Source organism: Plectropomus leopardus, chromosome 12 (genome assembly GCF_026936395.1).
Source record: "Plectropomus leopardus strain MGB_pleo_1.0 chromosome 12, ASM2693639v1, whole genome shotgun sequence".
NCBI classification, from domain to species: Eukaryota; Metazoa; Chordata; class Actinopteri; order Perciformes; family Serranidae; genus Plectropomus; species Plectropomus leopardus.
The window spans coordinates 36,402,298-36,419,180 of NC_142187.1; the positions used below are offsets into that span (position 1 = coordinate 36,402,298).

Sequence of the window (16,883 nt, forward strand, 5' to 3'; positions counted from 1 at the left end):
TTTCCTTGTTTACATTTATATTTTACATACTTGCGTTTGTACTTATTTCTACTTTTAATACTTCTCCATGCTGGCATCAGAGCAACTGTAAGAAACCACGATTTACCCCCAGAGATCAATAAAGTATTTGTGATTCTGATCTTTGAGAGTCCTGACCATGATTTCATGATGCTGAAAGAGACGTAAATGTTGAGAGTTCCTCATCACATGATGAAGACGAAGGACCAATGATGTGAAGGCCCAGATCCATCAGAGCATCACTGATCTTCCTCTCTGTCCTCCCCTCTCACTGCAGACATGAAACACTGGCTGAGAAACATCCTGATTCTGACTCTCTGTCTAGGTAACTGTTTAACCCTGCTGATGGTTCTCCTTTAATCAATCACCTTTATTGATTCATCTCTTCCTCTGCATCTTCTCTTCTTCCTCAGAGTGTAAAGGAGATGACAGAGTCATGCAGCCAAAAGGAGATGTCATCGCTACTGAAGGACAGACACTCACACTGAGCTGTACTTTTGAGACCAGTAATGCAGGTCCAACATTGTTCTGGTACAAACAAGAAGTGAATCAGTACCTGAAGTACATGCTGAAGCGATACTCAAAAACAGGAGACAACGCTCCAGAGTTTCAGAAAGACAGATTTGATGCTTCAATCAACAAGATATCAGTTCCTCTGAAGATCCAGAAGCTTCAGCTGTCTGACTCTGCTGTGTACTACTGTGCTCTGCAGCCCACAGTGACAGGAAACACCAAAACTGTGTACAAAAACACGGTGAGCAAAGTCAACACAATACTCCACAACATCCACTAGAGGGAGTCACTCGCTACATAACGTTCAGAGACTCAAACAACAGATCCTAAAAGTACTGAGGTCAGATCGGACAGACAGAGACCAAAGGTGTCCTCTGTCTTCACTGCTGTTTGATTTCTAAAATATCAACCGGTTTGCAAAACCTGACAGTCTGGTCCAGTGGACAAATCAAACAGGACAAAAAACATGAATAACTTTTACCACAAAATATTTCTCTGAATGTTTCATTTGTTGCTCAAGGATCGTCAACATGCAACAGAACAGTCTGTATCCAGTATCTGATCAGTTTAATGTTGTTTTGCACTAACATGACCCAACCGGTTTTGGAGGATTATGAAAACAAAAAAGACATATTATTGTTAGAAATATCATACCATGTTTATGCTGAAGCAGAGTTTTGAATTTTAATGTTTTGAGCAGCTGGACTGTCTGTTGACTATCTATTAATGTAATATATGACTGCCGTTACATTCCCAGTGTTCATCTGGGAAAGACCGTCTCTGAAATATATCCACTCAGGTTTTTAGAACCTATTTTTACACAGATGTATAGTCAATGGCAATTTTGTTCATATTACTCATTGGAGCGTTGAGTTTAACTCTGCCTGCTCTCACTTTGGCTCATTTCACAATACTGTTAGGGTGATCAAAACCAAACTACAGCATATATTTCTTATTTAATAACAAAACCCACATCCAGCAGAATTTTCTGACTGAACTGTGGATGATATGATGACATGGAACAAATTATTTTTTATATTCTGAAATAATTTGACCCCTCCCTGAGCTACCACCTTATCGTGGTGGAGGGGTTTGCGTGTCCCAGTGATCCTAGGAGCTCAGTTGTTGGGGGTTTTATGCCACCGATGTCACCCATGGCAAACAGGTCCTAGGGGAGGGACCAGACAAAGTGTAGCTCACAAGACCCTTATGATAAAGACAACAAATGGTCCAGAGTTTCCCTTGCCCAGACGTGGGTCACCGGGGTCCCCCCCCGGAGCCAGGCCTGGGGGTGGGGCTCGATGGCGAGCTCCTGGTCGCCGGGCCTTTACCCATGGGCCCCGGCCGGGCACAGCCCGAAGAGGTGACATTGGACCTCCTTCCCGTGGGCTCACCACCCGTAGGAGGGGCCATAGGGGTCGGGTGCCATGTAAGCTGGGTGGCAGCCGAAGGCGGGGACCTTGGCGGTCCAATCCTCGGCTGCAGAAGCTAGCTCTGGGGACGTGGAACGTCACCTCTCTGGTGGGGAAGGAGCCTGAGCTGGTTCGCGAGGCTGAGAAGTTCCTAGTAGATACAGTCGGCCTCACCTCGACACACAGCATGAGCTCCAGAACCAGTCTTCTCGAGAGGGGATGGACTCTCTTACACTCTGGAGTTGCCACTGGTGAGAGGCGCCGGGCTGGGGTGGCAATACTTATTGCCCCCCGGCTCGGTGCCTGTACGTTGGAGTTTACCCCGGTGAATGAGAGGGTAGCCTCCATCCACCTTCGGGTTGGGGGACGGATCCTGACTGTTGTTTGTGCCTATGGTCCAAACAGCAGTTCAGAGTATCCGCTGTTTTTGGAGTCCTTAGAGGGGGTGCTGGAGAGTGCTCCTTCTGGAGACTCCCTTGTTCTGCTGGGGGACTTCAACGCTCATGTTGGCAACGACAGTGAGACCTGGAGGGGCATGATCGGGAGGAAGGGCCCCCCCGATCTGAACCCGAGTGGTGTTTTGTTATTGGACTTCGGTGCTCACCACAGATTGTCCATAACGAACACCACACCTCCTCAGCCTCCCTGGTAAGGTCTATTCGGGGTACTGGAGAGTAGGGTCCGCCGGATAGTCGAACCCTGGATTCAGTAGGAGCAATGCGGTTTTCGCCCCGGTCGTGGAACTGTGGACCAGCTCTGGACCCTTGGCAGGGTCCTTGAGGGGGCATGGGAGTTTGCCCAACTAGTCCACATGTGCTTTGTGGACTTGGAGAAGGCATTCGACCGTGTCCCTCGGGGAGTCCTGTGGGGGGTTCTCCGGGAATATAGGGTTTCGGACCCCCTGATATGGGCTGTCCCTTCCCTGTATGACTGGTGCCAGAGCTTGGTCCACATTGCCGGCAGTACGTCGAACTCGTTTCCAGTGAGGGTTGGACTCCGCCAGGGCTGCCCTTTGTCACCGATTCTGTTCATAACTTTTATAGACAGAATTTCTAGACGCAGTCAGGGTGTTGAGGGGGTCCGGTTTGGTGACCTCAGGACTGGGTCTCTGCTCTTTGCAGATGATGTGGTCCTGTTGGCTTCATCAGGCCGTGACCTTCAGCTCTCACTGGATCGGTTCGCAGCCGAGTGTGAAGCAGCCGGGAAGAGAATCAGCACCTCCAAATTCGAGGCCATGGCTCTCAGCCGAAAAAGGGTGGCGTGCTCCTTCCGGATCGAGGAAGAAGTCCTGCCCCAAGAGGAGGAGATTAAGTACCTCAAGGTCTTGTTCACGAGTGAGGGAAGGGTGGAGTGGGAGATCGACAGGTGGATCGGTGCAGCATCTGCAGTAATGCGGACTCTGCACCGATCTGTCGTGGTGAAGAGGGAGCTGAGCCGAAAGGCAAAGCTCTCGATTTACCGGTCGATCATCATTCCTACCCTCACCTACGGTCACGAGATTTGGGTAGTGACCGAAAGAACAAGATTGCGGGTACAAGCGGCCGAAATGAGCTTCCTCCATAGGGCGGCTGGGCTCTCCCTTAGAGATAGGGCGAGAAGCTCGGTCATCCGGGAGGAGCTCGGAGGAGAGCCGCTGCTCCTGCACGTTGAGAAGAGCCAGATGAGGTGGCTCGGGCATCTAATTAGGATGCCTCCAGGACGCCTCCCTGGTGAGGTGTTCAGGGCACGTCCCACCGGAAGGAGGCCCCGGGGAAGACCCAGGACACACTGGAGATACTACGTCTCACAGCCTGGGAACGCCTCGGGATCCCCCGGGAAGAGCTGGACAAAGTGGCCAGGGAGAGGGAAGTCTGGGCTTCCCTGTCTAGGCTGCTGCCCCCGTGACCCGACCCCGGATAAGCGGAAGAAAATGGATGGATGGATGGATGGAAATAATTTGAATGCAAAAAACTTTTGTGAAAGCATCAATTCTCCCCCGGTGCTGGTATACTGGGAAACAGTAGTCCAATCAAATGGCCTCATGGAGCTTTGACCGTGACTCCACTTATCGCTGCACGTAAACTCACTGACTGTTGTGTTCAAGAACGTTGTATAAGAGCCAAGAATGACTTTCCAGTAAGCATTCGGAGAGGGAGGTGGGCAGAAGAGTGGAGGTTTGCTTGGTGGATAGATACAGCAGAGTGTCATCTGAGTCACAAAAAAACTGAATGGCTGGTTTCCCAAAAATTTGGCCACCAGGTAGAAGGTAAATACTAAATAGAAGGGGCCCAAAACAGAACCCAGAGGAACATCGCTGGTAACTCGAAAAGACTAATCTCATATTTTTAATGTGGAAAAACTGAGTGCAGCTGAAATGTGAATCCAAAAATGTTTCTCTCCTCTGACAGACAACAATATAAAACACTTTCTCTATCCAGCATGAGTGAAACATGATTTATATGAAGGGGACTGCAGCATCCGAGTCGTTTCCAGAGGTGAAGGTAGAGGAAGAGTAACTGAGAGAAGTGAAAATACAGATGTGAGAGGAGACGGAGAGACTCAGGGAGGAGCTAAGCTGTTCCTGAACTATAGAAGAGAGAGGAACTTCTATATTCAACAGAGTTCAATACACAAACCATCAACATCACCTTTATTCAACATGCTGTCACTGCAGCACTGTGGGTTTACTCTGCTGTTTCTGTCCATACTAACAGGTACGTTCAATTATACAGTCTGAAAAAGTTTCATGCCAATAACACCTGAATGTGAATCATTGATTGAAACATGAAATAACAGTTTTCTCTTCCTTCAGGTGTCAGCTGTGATGAACTCACTCCAGTCAACAATGAAGAGTCCAGTTTAGAAGGCAGCACTGTTACTCTGTCCTACACATACCACAAAGCTGCTGCTAACACTGATTATTTCTTCTGGTATCGGCAATATCCAGGAAAACCACCAGAGTTCATCATCTCTCATTCAGGATCAGGAGGAATACTAAACTCTCAAATCTCCAGACTGACGATTAAAGTGGAGAACAAAGAAATCAACATGAGCATCTCCTCTGCTGCAGTGACAGACTCTGCTGTGTACTACTGTGCTGTGAGGCCCACAGTGACAGCAAACCCACAGTCTCTGTACAAAAACACAAGCTGACACACTTTTTTCCACACTGTCGTACTCAACCTTTGACCTCCACTAGAGGGCGACATTATCAAGTAGGCGGTGCACTACTTCTGCACTGTGTTCAACCATTCAGTCAATAATAAGTGCTGCTGTGAAGAGAACAATTCTCAGACTGAATGTTGAACATCAGCTACTTTCTCCTGCTGATTTAAACCTTGTAGAGATGGAGCATTGGCTGTGGATTATTCTTGCTGCTCTTTTCTTTGGTAACATACAAACTACTACATGTTTGATCATTTTCTAAAGATTTATAGAAACTGGAGTTGACAGCAGAAATCTCTCATTTGTTGAGCTGTTTCTGTCCACAGAGTAACACTGTACAGGTGACATTTTCCACTGTCTTCTCCTCTCAGCCTCATCAACAATGTCAGTCTAATGGATTCATTTTCTCTGCTTTTTCCAGGACTAACAGCTGGAGACAAAATCTCTCCTGTAGGACGAGAAGTCAGTGGAAGAGAAGGAGAATCTGTCAGACTCAGATGTGAATATGAGACAACTGCAGACGGTGTTTACCTTTATTGGTACAAACATCACTCTGACCTTCAGGCGCCTCAGTTTATACTCTGGAAAGGAGCAAAAGACAGCACAGGTCAACATATTCCTGATGAGGTCAAATATGGATCCGAGACAACGGCGGACTCAACAGAGCTGACCATAAGCACACTAACCCTGGCAGACTCTGCTCTGTACTACTGTGCTCTAGAAACACAGTGATACAAAGTGTAGGAGAGGCTGTACAAAAAGCTCAACACAGATATCTGACTCCTCTTCAAAGAGGAGGGAAGTGGTATTCAAACCACAGCGTCATATCAGATGGATTCTGATGGTTCCTGTTGGATCAGAGTCACTGTGGTTACAGCTGCTAATCAAACACTGTGGGAGGATCCACACGCTGATGAGTCGCAAATGTACCAGTCAGTTCATAGCCTGATCCTATTAATTAAAAAAAAAAAAACACTCCAAAGCAAACTGCAATGTGCATCTAACTGGGTAGATAACAAGAAGCTGGTCAATTCAATTCAATTCTATTCAAAAAACTTTATTTGTCCCCAGGGGGCAATTCAAGGCACACAGAGCAGCATGACAAGCAATAAGGTAAAGATGAACTTAGACTTAGACTTAGACTTAGATGACTTTATTGATCCCCGGAGGGAAATTTAGTTGTCACAGCAGCTTGGCACGTAAGACATACAGAGACATACACAGAAAAATAAGAAGAATAATAGAAGATAGAAATAGACATAAATATATAAAAATAGAATAAATAGAATGCTGAGGTAGTGCAAAAGAGTACTGATGTAGTGCAAAAGAATACTGAGGTAGTGCAAAAGAGTACTGAGGTAGTGCAAATGCAGTGGTAAGGTGCAATCTGATGATGGTAAGGATACACATGAGCATGGTAATGATGACAGCAGAATAAGGGGAATATTTAGAGGTGTACATATAATACTAATAATGGTAATAACATCAGTTTGAAGGCATCGCACACATAGTTTAGTATCACATATAGTAGTGATAGTATTAATAATAGTAGTAATAATAATAATAATAATAGTAGTAATAATATCCATAATACTAATATTAATAATAGTATCAGCAACATGACATTAGCACTTGACATTTTTATGTCTGATGACCAATGTTATGTATAATATAATATAATAATAATGATAGAATAATAATGGTATATATATATATAGTGATGTATAATATAATATTTATAATACAATACAGGCGACGATCCGATGTTATATATTTGTACATATATATACATGATATGCATACACACATACTGCAGTCTGTACTGTTTGGATGTGCAGTGACAGAGTTTAGTCCAGTTCAGTGACAGTGACCGCAGGTCTGACAGAGGTGGATGTGTTGAACAGTCTGATGGCAGCAGGCAGGAATGATTTCCTGTATCGCTCCCTCAGACAGCGGGGTTGGAGGAGTCTGTTGCTGAAGCTACTCTTCAGCTTGTCCAGTGTCTTATGGAGGGGATGGGTGACATTGTCCGTTATTGCCAGCAGTTTTGCCAGCATTCTGTCCTCAGCCACCTCCAGGGAGACAAGCTTAGAGCCAAGAACAGACTCTGCCTTCCTGATCAGTTTGTTCAGTCTGTTTGCATCCTTTGCCTTGATGCCTGCCCCCCAGCACACCACAGCAAAGAAGATGGTGCTCGCAACAACAGACTGATAAAACATCAGGAGCATCCTGTTGCAGACATTGAAGGACCTGAGTCTCCTCAGGAAGTAAAGCCGACTCAGGCCCTTCTTGTAGGCTGCCTCAGTGTTGGTGGACCACTCCAGTTTGTTGTCCAGAAGGACGCCCAGGTACTTGTGTGATGTGACAATTTCCCCATCAGTCCCACTGATGCAGACAGGAGAGGGTGGGGGCCTGTTCCTCCTGAAGTCCACCACCATCTCTTTAGTCTTTGTCACATTCAGCTGCAGGTGATTCTCCCCACACCACCTGACAAAGCGGTCCACCAGGTCCCTGTACTCGTCCTCCCGTCCATTCTCTACACTGCTCACGATGGCCGTGTCATCTGAAAACATCTGGAGATGACACGACTCTGTGCAGTACTTGAAGTCAGCAGTGTAGGTGGTGAAGAGGAAGGGGGACAGCACCGTTCCCTGGGGGGCCCCCGACGTTGCTGGTCAGTCGCTCAGACACGCAGCTCTGCAGTTTCACAAACTGCGGTCTGCCTGTCAGGTAGTCACCGATCCATGTGACCAGGGGAGCGTCCACCTGCATGCCCTCCAGTTTGGCCTTCAACAGTCTGGGCTGGATGGTATTAAAGGCACTGGAGAAGTCGAAGAACAGGACGCGGACTGAGGTGTTGGGTCTGTCCAGGGAGGAGTAGGCCTTCTGCAGCAGATACAGCACTGCGTCGTCCACACCAACTCGGGGCTGGTATGCAAACTGCAGGGGGTCTTGTGATGAGCACACCAGTGGTCTGAGATGTGCTAGAACCAGTCTCTCCATGACCTTCATAACATGAGAGGTCAGTGCTATTGGCCTGAAGTCGTTCAGTGCTACAGGATGTCTCTTCTTGGGCACTGGGACCAGGCAGGATGTTTTCCATAGCACTGGGACTCTCTGAAGGTGCAGGCTCAGGTTGAAGAGGTGCTGGAGTACACCACACAGCTGGCTGGCACATGCCTTCAGCACCCGGGGGCTGATGCCGTCAGGTCCTGCAGCCTTCCTCTGGTTGAGCCTCTCCAGCTCTCTCATCACCTGGTCGGCTGTGAGGTGTAGTCCAGTCTGGGGGGAGGGTGCGGTGGGAGACGGCAGAGGGGTGTGAAAAAGTTCTGTGGTGTGTGACAAGCTGGGGGCTGGGGTTGGTGATGACGGGGGTGAAGCAGAGTAAGAAAAGAAAGTAAGAAGAAGCGAAAAAAAATAAAATCAAAATAAAGATAATTTAAATATTTGTGTATATACAGTATATAGGTGAATAAAGTATAATAGTAATATAATAATAATAATAATAATAAGGTGCATGTAAAGGAGGTAATTGTGCTTAAAAACAATTTTACAGCTTGAAAGTCCGTGTGGCGTGTGTGTGTGTGTGCATGTGGTGTGTATGTTTGTCTGTGCGTGTGTGTGTATTGTAAGATGTGTGTGTGTGTATGTTTGTATGTGTGTGTGTATGTTTGTGTGTATGTTGTGTGTATGTATGTTGTGTGGCGTGTGTGACTGTTATAGACAAAAATACAATAAGAATAAAATATGTCTATATGTACAATTTTACAGTAATAAAAGAACATAGAGTTCACTGATAAGGTGCGACTTCTCCCTTTCCACCACTTTGAAAGTCCGTGTGGTTTGTGTGTGGAGGAGGGAGAGGGGGGTTAGGAGGAGTTGAGGAGGAGAACGGCCTTGGAGACAAAGGTTGCTCTCCTCCCTGTGTCCTGCAGCCTGGGCAGCGGAGGCGTCGTCCCGAGGGGAGCCACTCAAATGCAGCATGGAGAGCATGAGAGGGATCCTGCAGGATTCGGTTTGCTAGCCTGACTGTTTGCTGTTCACAGAATGAGGAAAGAGTTCTTATTGGTAGTCCAGTGATCTTGGAGCAGACTCTGATGGTGCTCTCCAGACGGTTTCTGTTCTGGAGGCTGATTGAATAAAACCAGCAGGTAATGGAGAATGTGGCGATGCTCTCAATGAAAGAGTAGTAAAAAGTTTGCAGGATGTTTCTGCTGACTCCAAAGGAATTGAGTTTCCTAAGGAGATACTGCCGCTGTTGACATTTCTTGAGAATCTCCTCTGTGTTGGAGGAGAACTTCAGCAAGCTGTCAAAGATGGTGCCCAGGTATTTGTACTCCTCAACTAGTTCGACTGGCTTCCCGTGAATTGAGGTGGAGGATGCTGTGGCCAGCTGTCTCTGCCTGTTGGAAAAGGTCACCACCATCTCCTTAGTCTTACCCACGTTCAGCTCAAGGCAGGAGTTATCACCATTCCACAAACTCCTGCAGAGCCGATCCGTGGTGCTGAGAGGGGCCTGACAGCAGGGACAGGAGGACTGTGTCATCAGCATACTTCACCAGGTGACACTGAGGCTGTGTGGATCTGCAGTCATCGGTGTAGAGGATGAAGAGCAGAGGTGAGAGCACGCAGCCCTGAGGGGAGCCAGTCGAGGTGTGTCGGAGGTTGGAGAGGGTGTTGTTGACTCGGACTCTCTGTGACCTGTTGGTTAGAAAGTCCAGTATCCACAGGGTGAGCTGGTTGTCCAGGTGGAAGCGGGAGGTGAGTCTGTCGGCCAGAATGTGAGGCTGCAGCGTGTTAAATGCAGAGGAAAAGTCTGCAAACAGGAGTCTGGCTGATGTGTTGGGCTGCTCCAGATGTTTGTGGATGGTGTCGATGATGAATGCTTTTGCGTCATCAACACCTCTGCCTGTGCGGTAGGCAAATTGTAGTGGGTCCATCAGAGTGTCTGTTGCTGTGATGATGTGTTGTTTAATGACTCTCTCCATAGCCTTCATCACCAGAGAGGTTAGGGCCACAGGTCTGAGGTCATTCAGGGTTGATATGGTATTTTTCTTTGGGATGGGGATGACTGTGGAGTGTTTCCACAGCTGGGGGACAGTGCTGTTGTCCATGGAGCTCTGGAACAGAGTTTGGAACAAACCACCCAGCTGCTCAGCACAGAGCCTCAGGACACGGCCGCTGATGTTGTCTGGGCCGGGGGAAGCGGTCTCTCTGGTCCTCCTAAGAGCTCTTACCACCTCGGCTGCATTGATGGTGAGTGTGGAGTCACCAGGTTTCAGTGCAGATCTTGCCTCTGCCAGTTGGATGGAGTTGACCGTCTCAAACCTGGTGTAGAAAGAGTTGAGGTCATCAGGAAGAGATGTAGAACTGCTGCCTGCAACCTGGATGGTTCTGTGGTTGGTGGCAGTGACGTTTACAGCAGCCATGGTTTTTAGACCCTGCCAAGCTGAGCGGAGGTTCCCCTGGGTAAATTTTTCCTCTACCTTATTCTTGTATTTCAGCTTGGCAGTTTTAATGGCACGCTTGACTTCCCTGTTGACTTCTTTCTTTTCAGCCTCTGAGCCAGTAAAGAAAACTCTTTTTTTCTTGTTGAGGATTTCTTTGGTGATCCAAGGTTTATTGTTAGGGAATATAGTGACTGTCTTGGAGGGGATTATATTGTCCACACAGAAATTGATATAGAATGTGACAGTGTCCACTTGCTCTGCTATGTCCCTGGAGGGGGCTAGGAGGCTGCTCCAGTCTGTGGAGTCAAAACAGCCTTGCAGCGCTTGGATGCTGTCGCTGGTCCACTGTTTGATGCTTTTAATGACCTTCATCGCCCTCCTAACGACAGGTGTGTAAGCTGGAGCAAGCAGGATGGTGTGGTGGTCAGCAGAGCCAAGAGGGGGGAGGGCAAAGGACCTAAATGCATCTGGGACAGATCCATAGCATTTATCCAATATCCTCCCCCGGCGGGTGGTGCAGGTGATGTACTGCTGAAATCCTTTGAGTGATGTTTCAGGAGAGCAGTGGTTGAAATCACCCAGGATGAATTTGGGGGAATCTGGTAAGATGTTTTCCAGTCTGTCGAGTGAACTTCTGATGTTTTCAATGGCATTAGCTGCGTTTGCTCTGGGGTGGATGTAAACCAGGATAAGAAAGAGCTGAGGGAATTCCCTGGGGAGATAAAAAGGGCGCAGAGAGACAGCCAGGAGCTCAATGTTAGTGGTGCACAGTTTCTCCCTCACGACGACCGTGGAGCACCAGCGTGTGTTTACATAGAGACACACGCCGCCATGTTGTTGTTTACCGGTGCGTTCACTGTCCCGGTCGAGTCTGAGGGGGGGGGTGAAGCCATCGATGTGCAGCGTGCTATCATCGTCGTTCTTATTCAGCTACGTTTCAGTGAAGGCAAGAATAGAGGCAGTTCTATATTCATGCATGTGGTTGACGTTAGCTTGTAGCTCGTCCGTTTTATTGCGGAGAGCGCGCACATTAGCCAGGATGATGGCAGGAAGCGGCCGTTGTTTACATGTATCCCGTTTAAGTCTTTTCTTGATCCCACACTTTTTCTTCCCCCGTCTGGTTACCTTGTTCTTATTGTGAGCATGGTTTTCTGTGCAGGATGCGCTCTTGCGGAGGAAGAGCGCAGAAAACACAGAAAAACGCTGCTCTGAGAACCTACCGGTCGACCACACGAGCAGCGACCCGGAACCGGTCCTACAGCTAATACAAAGTGCATAACTTTGGGTTCAAATTGTGCATTAAGAAATGAGCTGGCTCTGTCTCTGAGTGTGACAGGTTTAGCTTTGGAGCAGGTTCATGAGGTCCAGCTTCTGGGTGTCGCTGTTGATGAACAGTTGAACTGGTCTCATCACATGAACAGGATTGTAAGTAAAATGGGAATGGCTGTTTCCACCATTAGGAGATGTGCCTGTTTCATGGCTGATCATTCAGTCAGACAGGTCATACAATCATTAGTTCTGCCTCATCTGGATTATTGCTCTGTTATCTGGTCTAGTGCACCAGGGAAAGACCTGCACGAGCTCCAACTGATGCAGAACACAGCTGCACATCTGGCTCTGCACTGTTCATCCAGGGCGAGCATCGATGGCAGGCATGCATCGTGCTCTTTCTTGACTAAAAGTTGAGGAGAGACTATTAAGTAATGTCGTTGTCTTTTTCCGTTATATATACACTATGGCAACGCCGAAAAGTTTCTACTCAAAGACGCCATATGTCAATAACAGATATCATGTAACTACAAAGGTCATGAATGTTAATATTGCATTTCCAGCTCCTAGAACAAGCTATGCAGAAAACAGTTTTGTACAGTGCTATTACTCAGTGGAATAAGCTGCCAGGTTTCCTAAAAAAAATCTAACAGTAAAACAGGCTTTAAAAAGGACTTCAAAAAAGGAGTGATAGTCGAGGATAGCTCTGCATATTGAGGTTGGACTGTCTTATGGCACATGGCAGCTTATACCTGGTACAGTCCTTCTATGTGATATGTTGTTTTTGTATTTAGTTGCTGCTGTTTGGTTTATATCTTTCTATTTTCTCTTGCTTTCTGTGCCTGAGTGACATCCTACCTGATCGAAACAGAGTTCCCTTTCAGTCCAGTTTCATTCTGATTCATTCTGAATCTGTTACTTGTTATTGTTGCCATCAAATATTTCACCAAACGGATGGTGCTTCTTCAGGAAGGGGTGATACAGGGTTATGGGTAGGTCAGGGGATTTGGGTTATGGGGGAGACACACTAATAATGACTGAACTACCTGCTGTCTCTTGAACGTAAGCTTGTATGTAGCTGTCTTATGGTGGGACCCCAAGAAGATTAGTTGTTGCCCTGGTAGCAACTAATGCTTATCTGTTTAAACCAATAAACAAATAATCTGTGTTAATATACTTACTGTCAAATTAAATTCAACTACTGACAAATACTTCAATGTGAATAAAATAATCTTGTTGCAATACAATTTTGTTCTGATCTTTACAAAACAAGTTTCTCTGTTGATCTTTAAGGATGTGAATTCTTGTGGTGTGCCACAGGGTTTAATCGTAGGTCCTCTGATTGTCTATTTAAATTTTACGTTTGGACAAAATTATGTTTAATTACAGCATTCAGTGTTTAGCTGACAGTATGTGATTCTAATCCAGTAACAATGGCAGCTGCTTTAATAAAAGTACTGATGTCCAGACCTTTGTAAAATAAAGTGATACTAGAAACTCCAGAGGAAGACAAATAAACTTTCCACCTCTAACTGCTACAAAATGCTGCTACCAGTCTAATAACCAGGATATAGTGTAACAGAGAGAAGTGAAAATACAGATGTGAGAGGAGACGGAGAGACTCAGGGAGGAGCTAAGCTGTTCCTGAACTATAGAAGAGAGAGGAACTTCTATATTCAACAGAGTTCAATACACAAACCATCAACATCACCTTTATTCAACATGCTGTCACTGCAGCACTGTGGGTTTACTCTGCTGTTTCTGTCCATACTAACAGGTACGTTCAATTATACAGTCTGAAAAAGTTTCATGCCAATAACACCTGAATGTGAATCATTGATTGAAACATGAAATAACAGAGTTTTCTCTTCCTTCAGGTGTCAGCTGTGATGAACTCACTCCAGTCAACAATGAAGAGTCCAGTTTAGAAGGCAGCACTGTTACTCTGTCCTACACATACTACAAACAAGCTGATGGCAATGACAATTTTTTCTGGTATCGACAATATCCAGGAAAACCACCAGAGTTCATCATCTCTCATTCAGGATCAGGAGGAATAATAATTTCTCGAATTCCCAGACTGACGATTAAAGTGGAGAACAAAGAAATCAACATGAGCATCTCCTCTGCTGCAGTGACAGACTCTGCTGTGTACTACTGTGCTGTGAGGCCCACAGTGACAGCAAACCCACAGTCTCTGTACAAAAACACAAGCTGACACACTTTTTTCCACACTGTCGTACTCAACTTTTGACCTCCACTAGAGGGCGACATTATCAAGTAGGCGGTGCACTACTTCTGCACTGTGTTCAACCATTCAGTCAATAATAAGTGCTGCTGTGAAGAGAACAATTCTCAGACTGAATGTTGAACATCAGCTACTTTCTCCTGCTGATTTAAACCTTGTTGTAGAGATGGAGCATTGGCTGTGGATTATTCTTGCTGCTCTTTTCTTTGGTAACATACAAACTACTACATCTTTACTCTGTCTAGGAAACTCTAAACCTGCTGATGGTTCTCCTTTAATCAATCACCTTTATTGATTCATCTCTTCCTCTGCATCTTCTCTTCTTCCTCAGAGTGTAAAGGAGAAGACAGAGTGATGCAGCCAACAGGAGATGTCATCGCTACTGAAGGACAGACGCTCACACTGAGCTGTACTTTTGAGACCAGTAGTGCAGATCCAGCTTTGTTCTGGTACAAACAAGAAGCCAATCAGTACCCGAAGTACATGCTGAAGCGTTACTCAAAAACAGGAGACAACGCTCCAGAGTTTCAGAAAGACAGATTTGATGCTTCAATCAACAAGACATCAGTTCCTCTGAAGATCCAGAAGCTTCAGCTGTCTGACTCTGCTGTGTACTACTGTGCTCTGCAGCCCACAGTGACAGGAAACACCAAAACTGTGTACAAAAACATGATGAGCAAAGACAACACAATACTCCACAACATCCACTAGAGGGAGTCGCTCGCTACATAACGTTCAGAGATTCAAACAACAGATTCTAAAAGTACTGAGGTCAAATCGGACAGACAGAAACCAAAAGTTTTCTTAGAAAACAGAAACCTCATGTAAACAAACTGGCATCAAAAGGGTTAAAATCCTGAAAGTACTTGAATGTTTGGCAGTTTTGATCAGGATTGAAGTTGATTCTGTGTATTTTTCATGAAAAGGAGTGACATCATGTAATCAGACTGTCATTTAAAGGGGTTAAAATCTCTAAAATGTATAATTATTTGGTATTTGTGATTAGGACTGAGGTTGATTGAGAGATTTAACATAAGAAAGTGGGGAAAAAATATTTATATATAATATTTTTTTATGAAAGTTTTTGGAAGTGGACACTTTTTTGTCCTTGATGGCCTTAAAGGGTAGTAAATTTGTATACAGTGTATTATAGACCCATTACAATTGGAATTTCAAAATTTATCAAGAAAAAAACCTTCTTACAAAAAATCATGTCATATGTACGAACACAGCCAAAATAATTGTGAAAACAAACGTGAAAAATGACCCATTTGGACAAAAAAGTTAATTGTGATACCAGAGGGTTAAACAAAGCTGCGATGTTTCTTTATTGGGATGCGATTTCTCGTGGTGCACCACAGGGATCAATCTTAGGTCCTCTCATTTTACATGTTGCCTTCAATGACATTATGGTCAAACAGCACATCACTTTTTTGACTGACTGATTGACTGAATAAATGCAACATTTCATTGGTTATCATCACTTCTTTCTGTTCACATCTTCATTAAAATGACTGAGTCTTTGACAATAGACCTCTCGTCTCATCAAGTTACTGTGTTCCTGTCGTATTTGTTCGGATGTTTGGCAGACCTCTTGTTCTCTCCAGATTAGTTACTATGCCCGACCCAATCAAAAGTCCCTTGTCCCTGTGCCAAAGACGTCGTGTCCCAGTGGCTCCAAGGACCACAGAGCGCTGGCATTGACCTTCCACATCAAGGTGAGACTCGTCCTGGGGCAGCTCCATGGTCAAGCCCCTATTGGACCCCCTGCAGTTCACCTACCGGCCCGGGCGAGGAGTTGAGGACGCCATCATTTACCTGCTTAACTGAGTCTACATCCACCTGGACAAGTCGACCAGCACGAGGAGGACCAGGTCTTTTGACTTCTCAAGTGCTTTCCTCCCCATCTGGCCAGCTTGGTGGGAGGCTGACAGCGATGCAGGTGGATGACCCCCTCGTGTCCTGGATTATGGACCAGCTGACCGGCAGACCACAGTATGTCCGCTTGCAACACTGTGTGTCGGACAGCGTGGTCAGCAACACCAGGGCCCCATGGGGGACGGTCCTCTCTCCTCCTCTTCGTCCTCTACACCCGAGACTTCAACTATCAGAGTCCTGCCATCGTCAGAAGTTTCAGCAAAGGCGATGAGGCTGAGCGCAGGGCTGTGGTGGGAAACTCTGTCACATGGTGTGAGCAGAACCATCGACACCTCAACGAGACAAAGACGAAGGAACTGGTTCTGGATCTGAGGGGGGCAAAGGCGCCAGTGACCCCTGTTTCAATCCAGGAGCTCAGTGTGGATCAGTAAGCTCGAGCAATGTCTCCCTCCCGGTCCGCGATGTGCCGGTCGGACTCAGGAGCTCATTCAGCGACAGACTCAATGGGCAAAGATGCACCACGGAGCGCCACAGGAAGTCAGTCCTGCTTCTGGTTATCAAACTTTACAACTCCTCCTTCAGAGTGTCTGACACGCTGAGTCAACAGACTGGCCCTTGGACGTATTAGCACTTATTCTTGTACTTATACTTACTTACTTATTGTACTTCAAATGTGCAACAGGGTTTAAACTACAGCAATTCTGTGTGCAATTATTCAAATGTGCAATATTCTTCCAACTTTCCAGAGTGGGCCTTTAACATGTGACACATATTGGATACATTCTTATTCAATATTTTTGAAATATTTAAATATTTACATTTTTTGCTAAGTGATTACAAATACTGTATTTCCTTGTTTACATTTATATTTTACATACTTGCGTTTGTACTTATTTCTACTTTTAATACTTCTCTATGCTGGCATCAGAGCAACTGTAAGAAACCACGATT

At 45.9% G+C, this 16,883-nt stretch overlaps 1 gene segment (V, D, J or C); it reads left to right on the forward strand.

Moving 5' to 3' along the window:
* The first annotated feature begins 279 nt into the window (after window positions 1-279).
* On the forward strand, window positions 280-15,140 carry LOC148188166 (T cell receptor alpha variable 38-2/delta variable 8-like). The segment is given in 2 exon segments: window positions 280-343; window positions 14,386-15,140. Coding segments are annotated over 2 exon segments (426 nt in total).
* The last annotated feature ends 1,743 nt before the right edge of the window (window positions 15,141-16,883 follow it).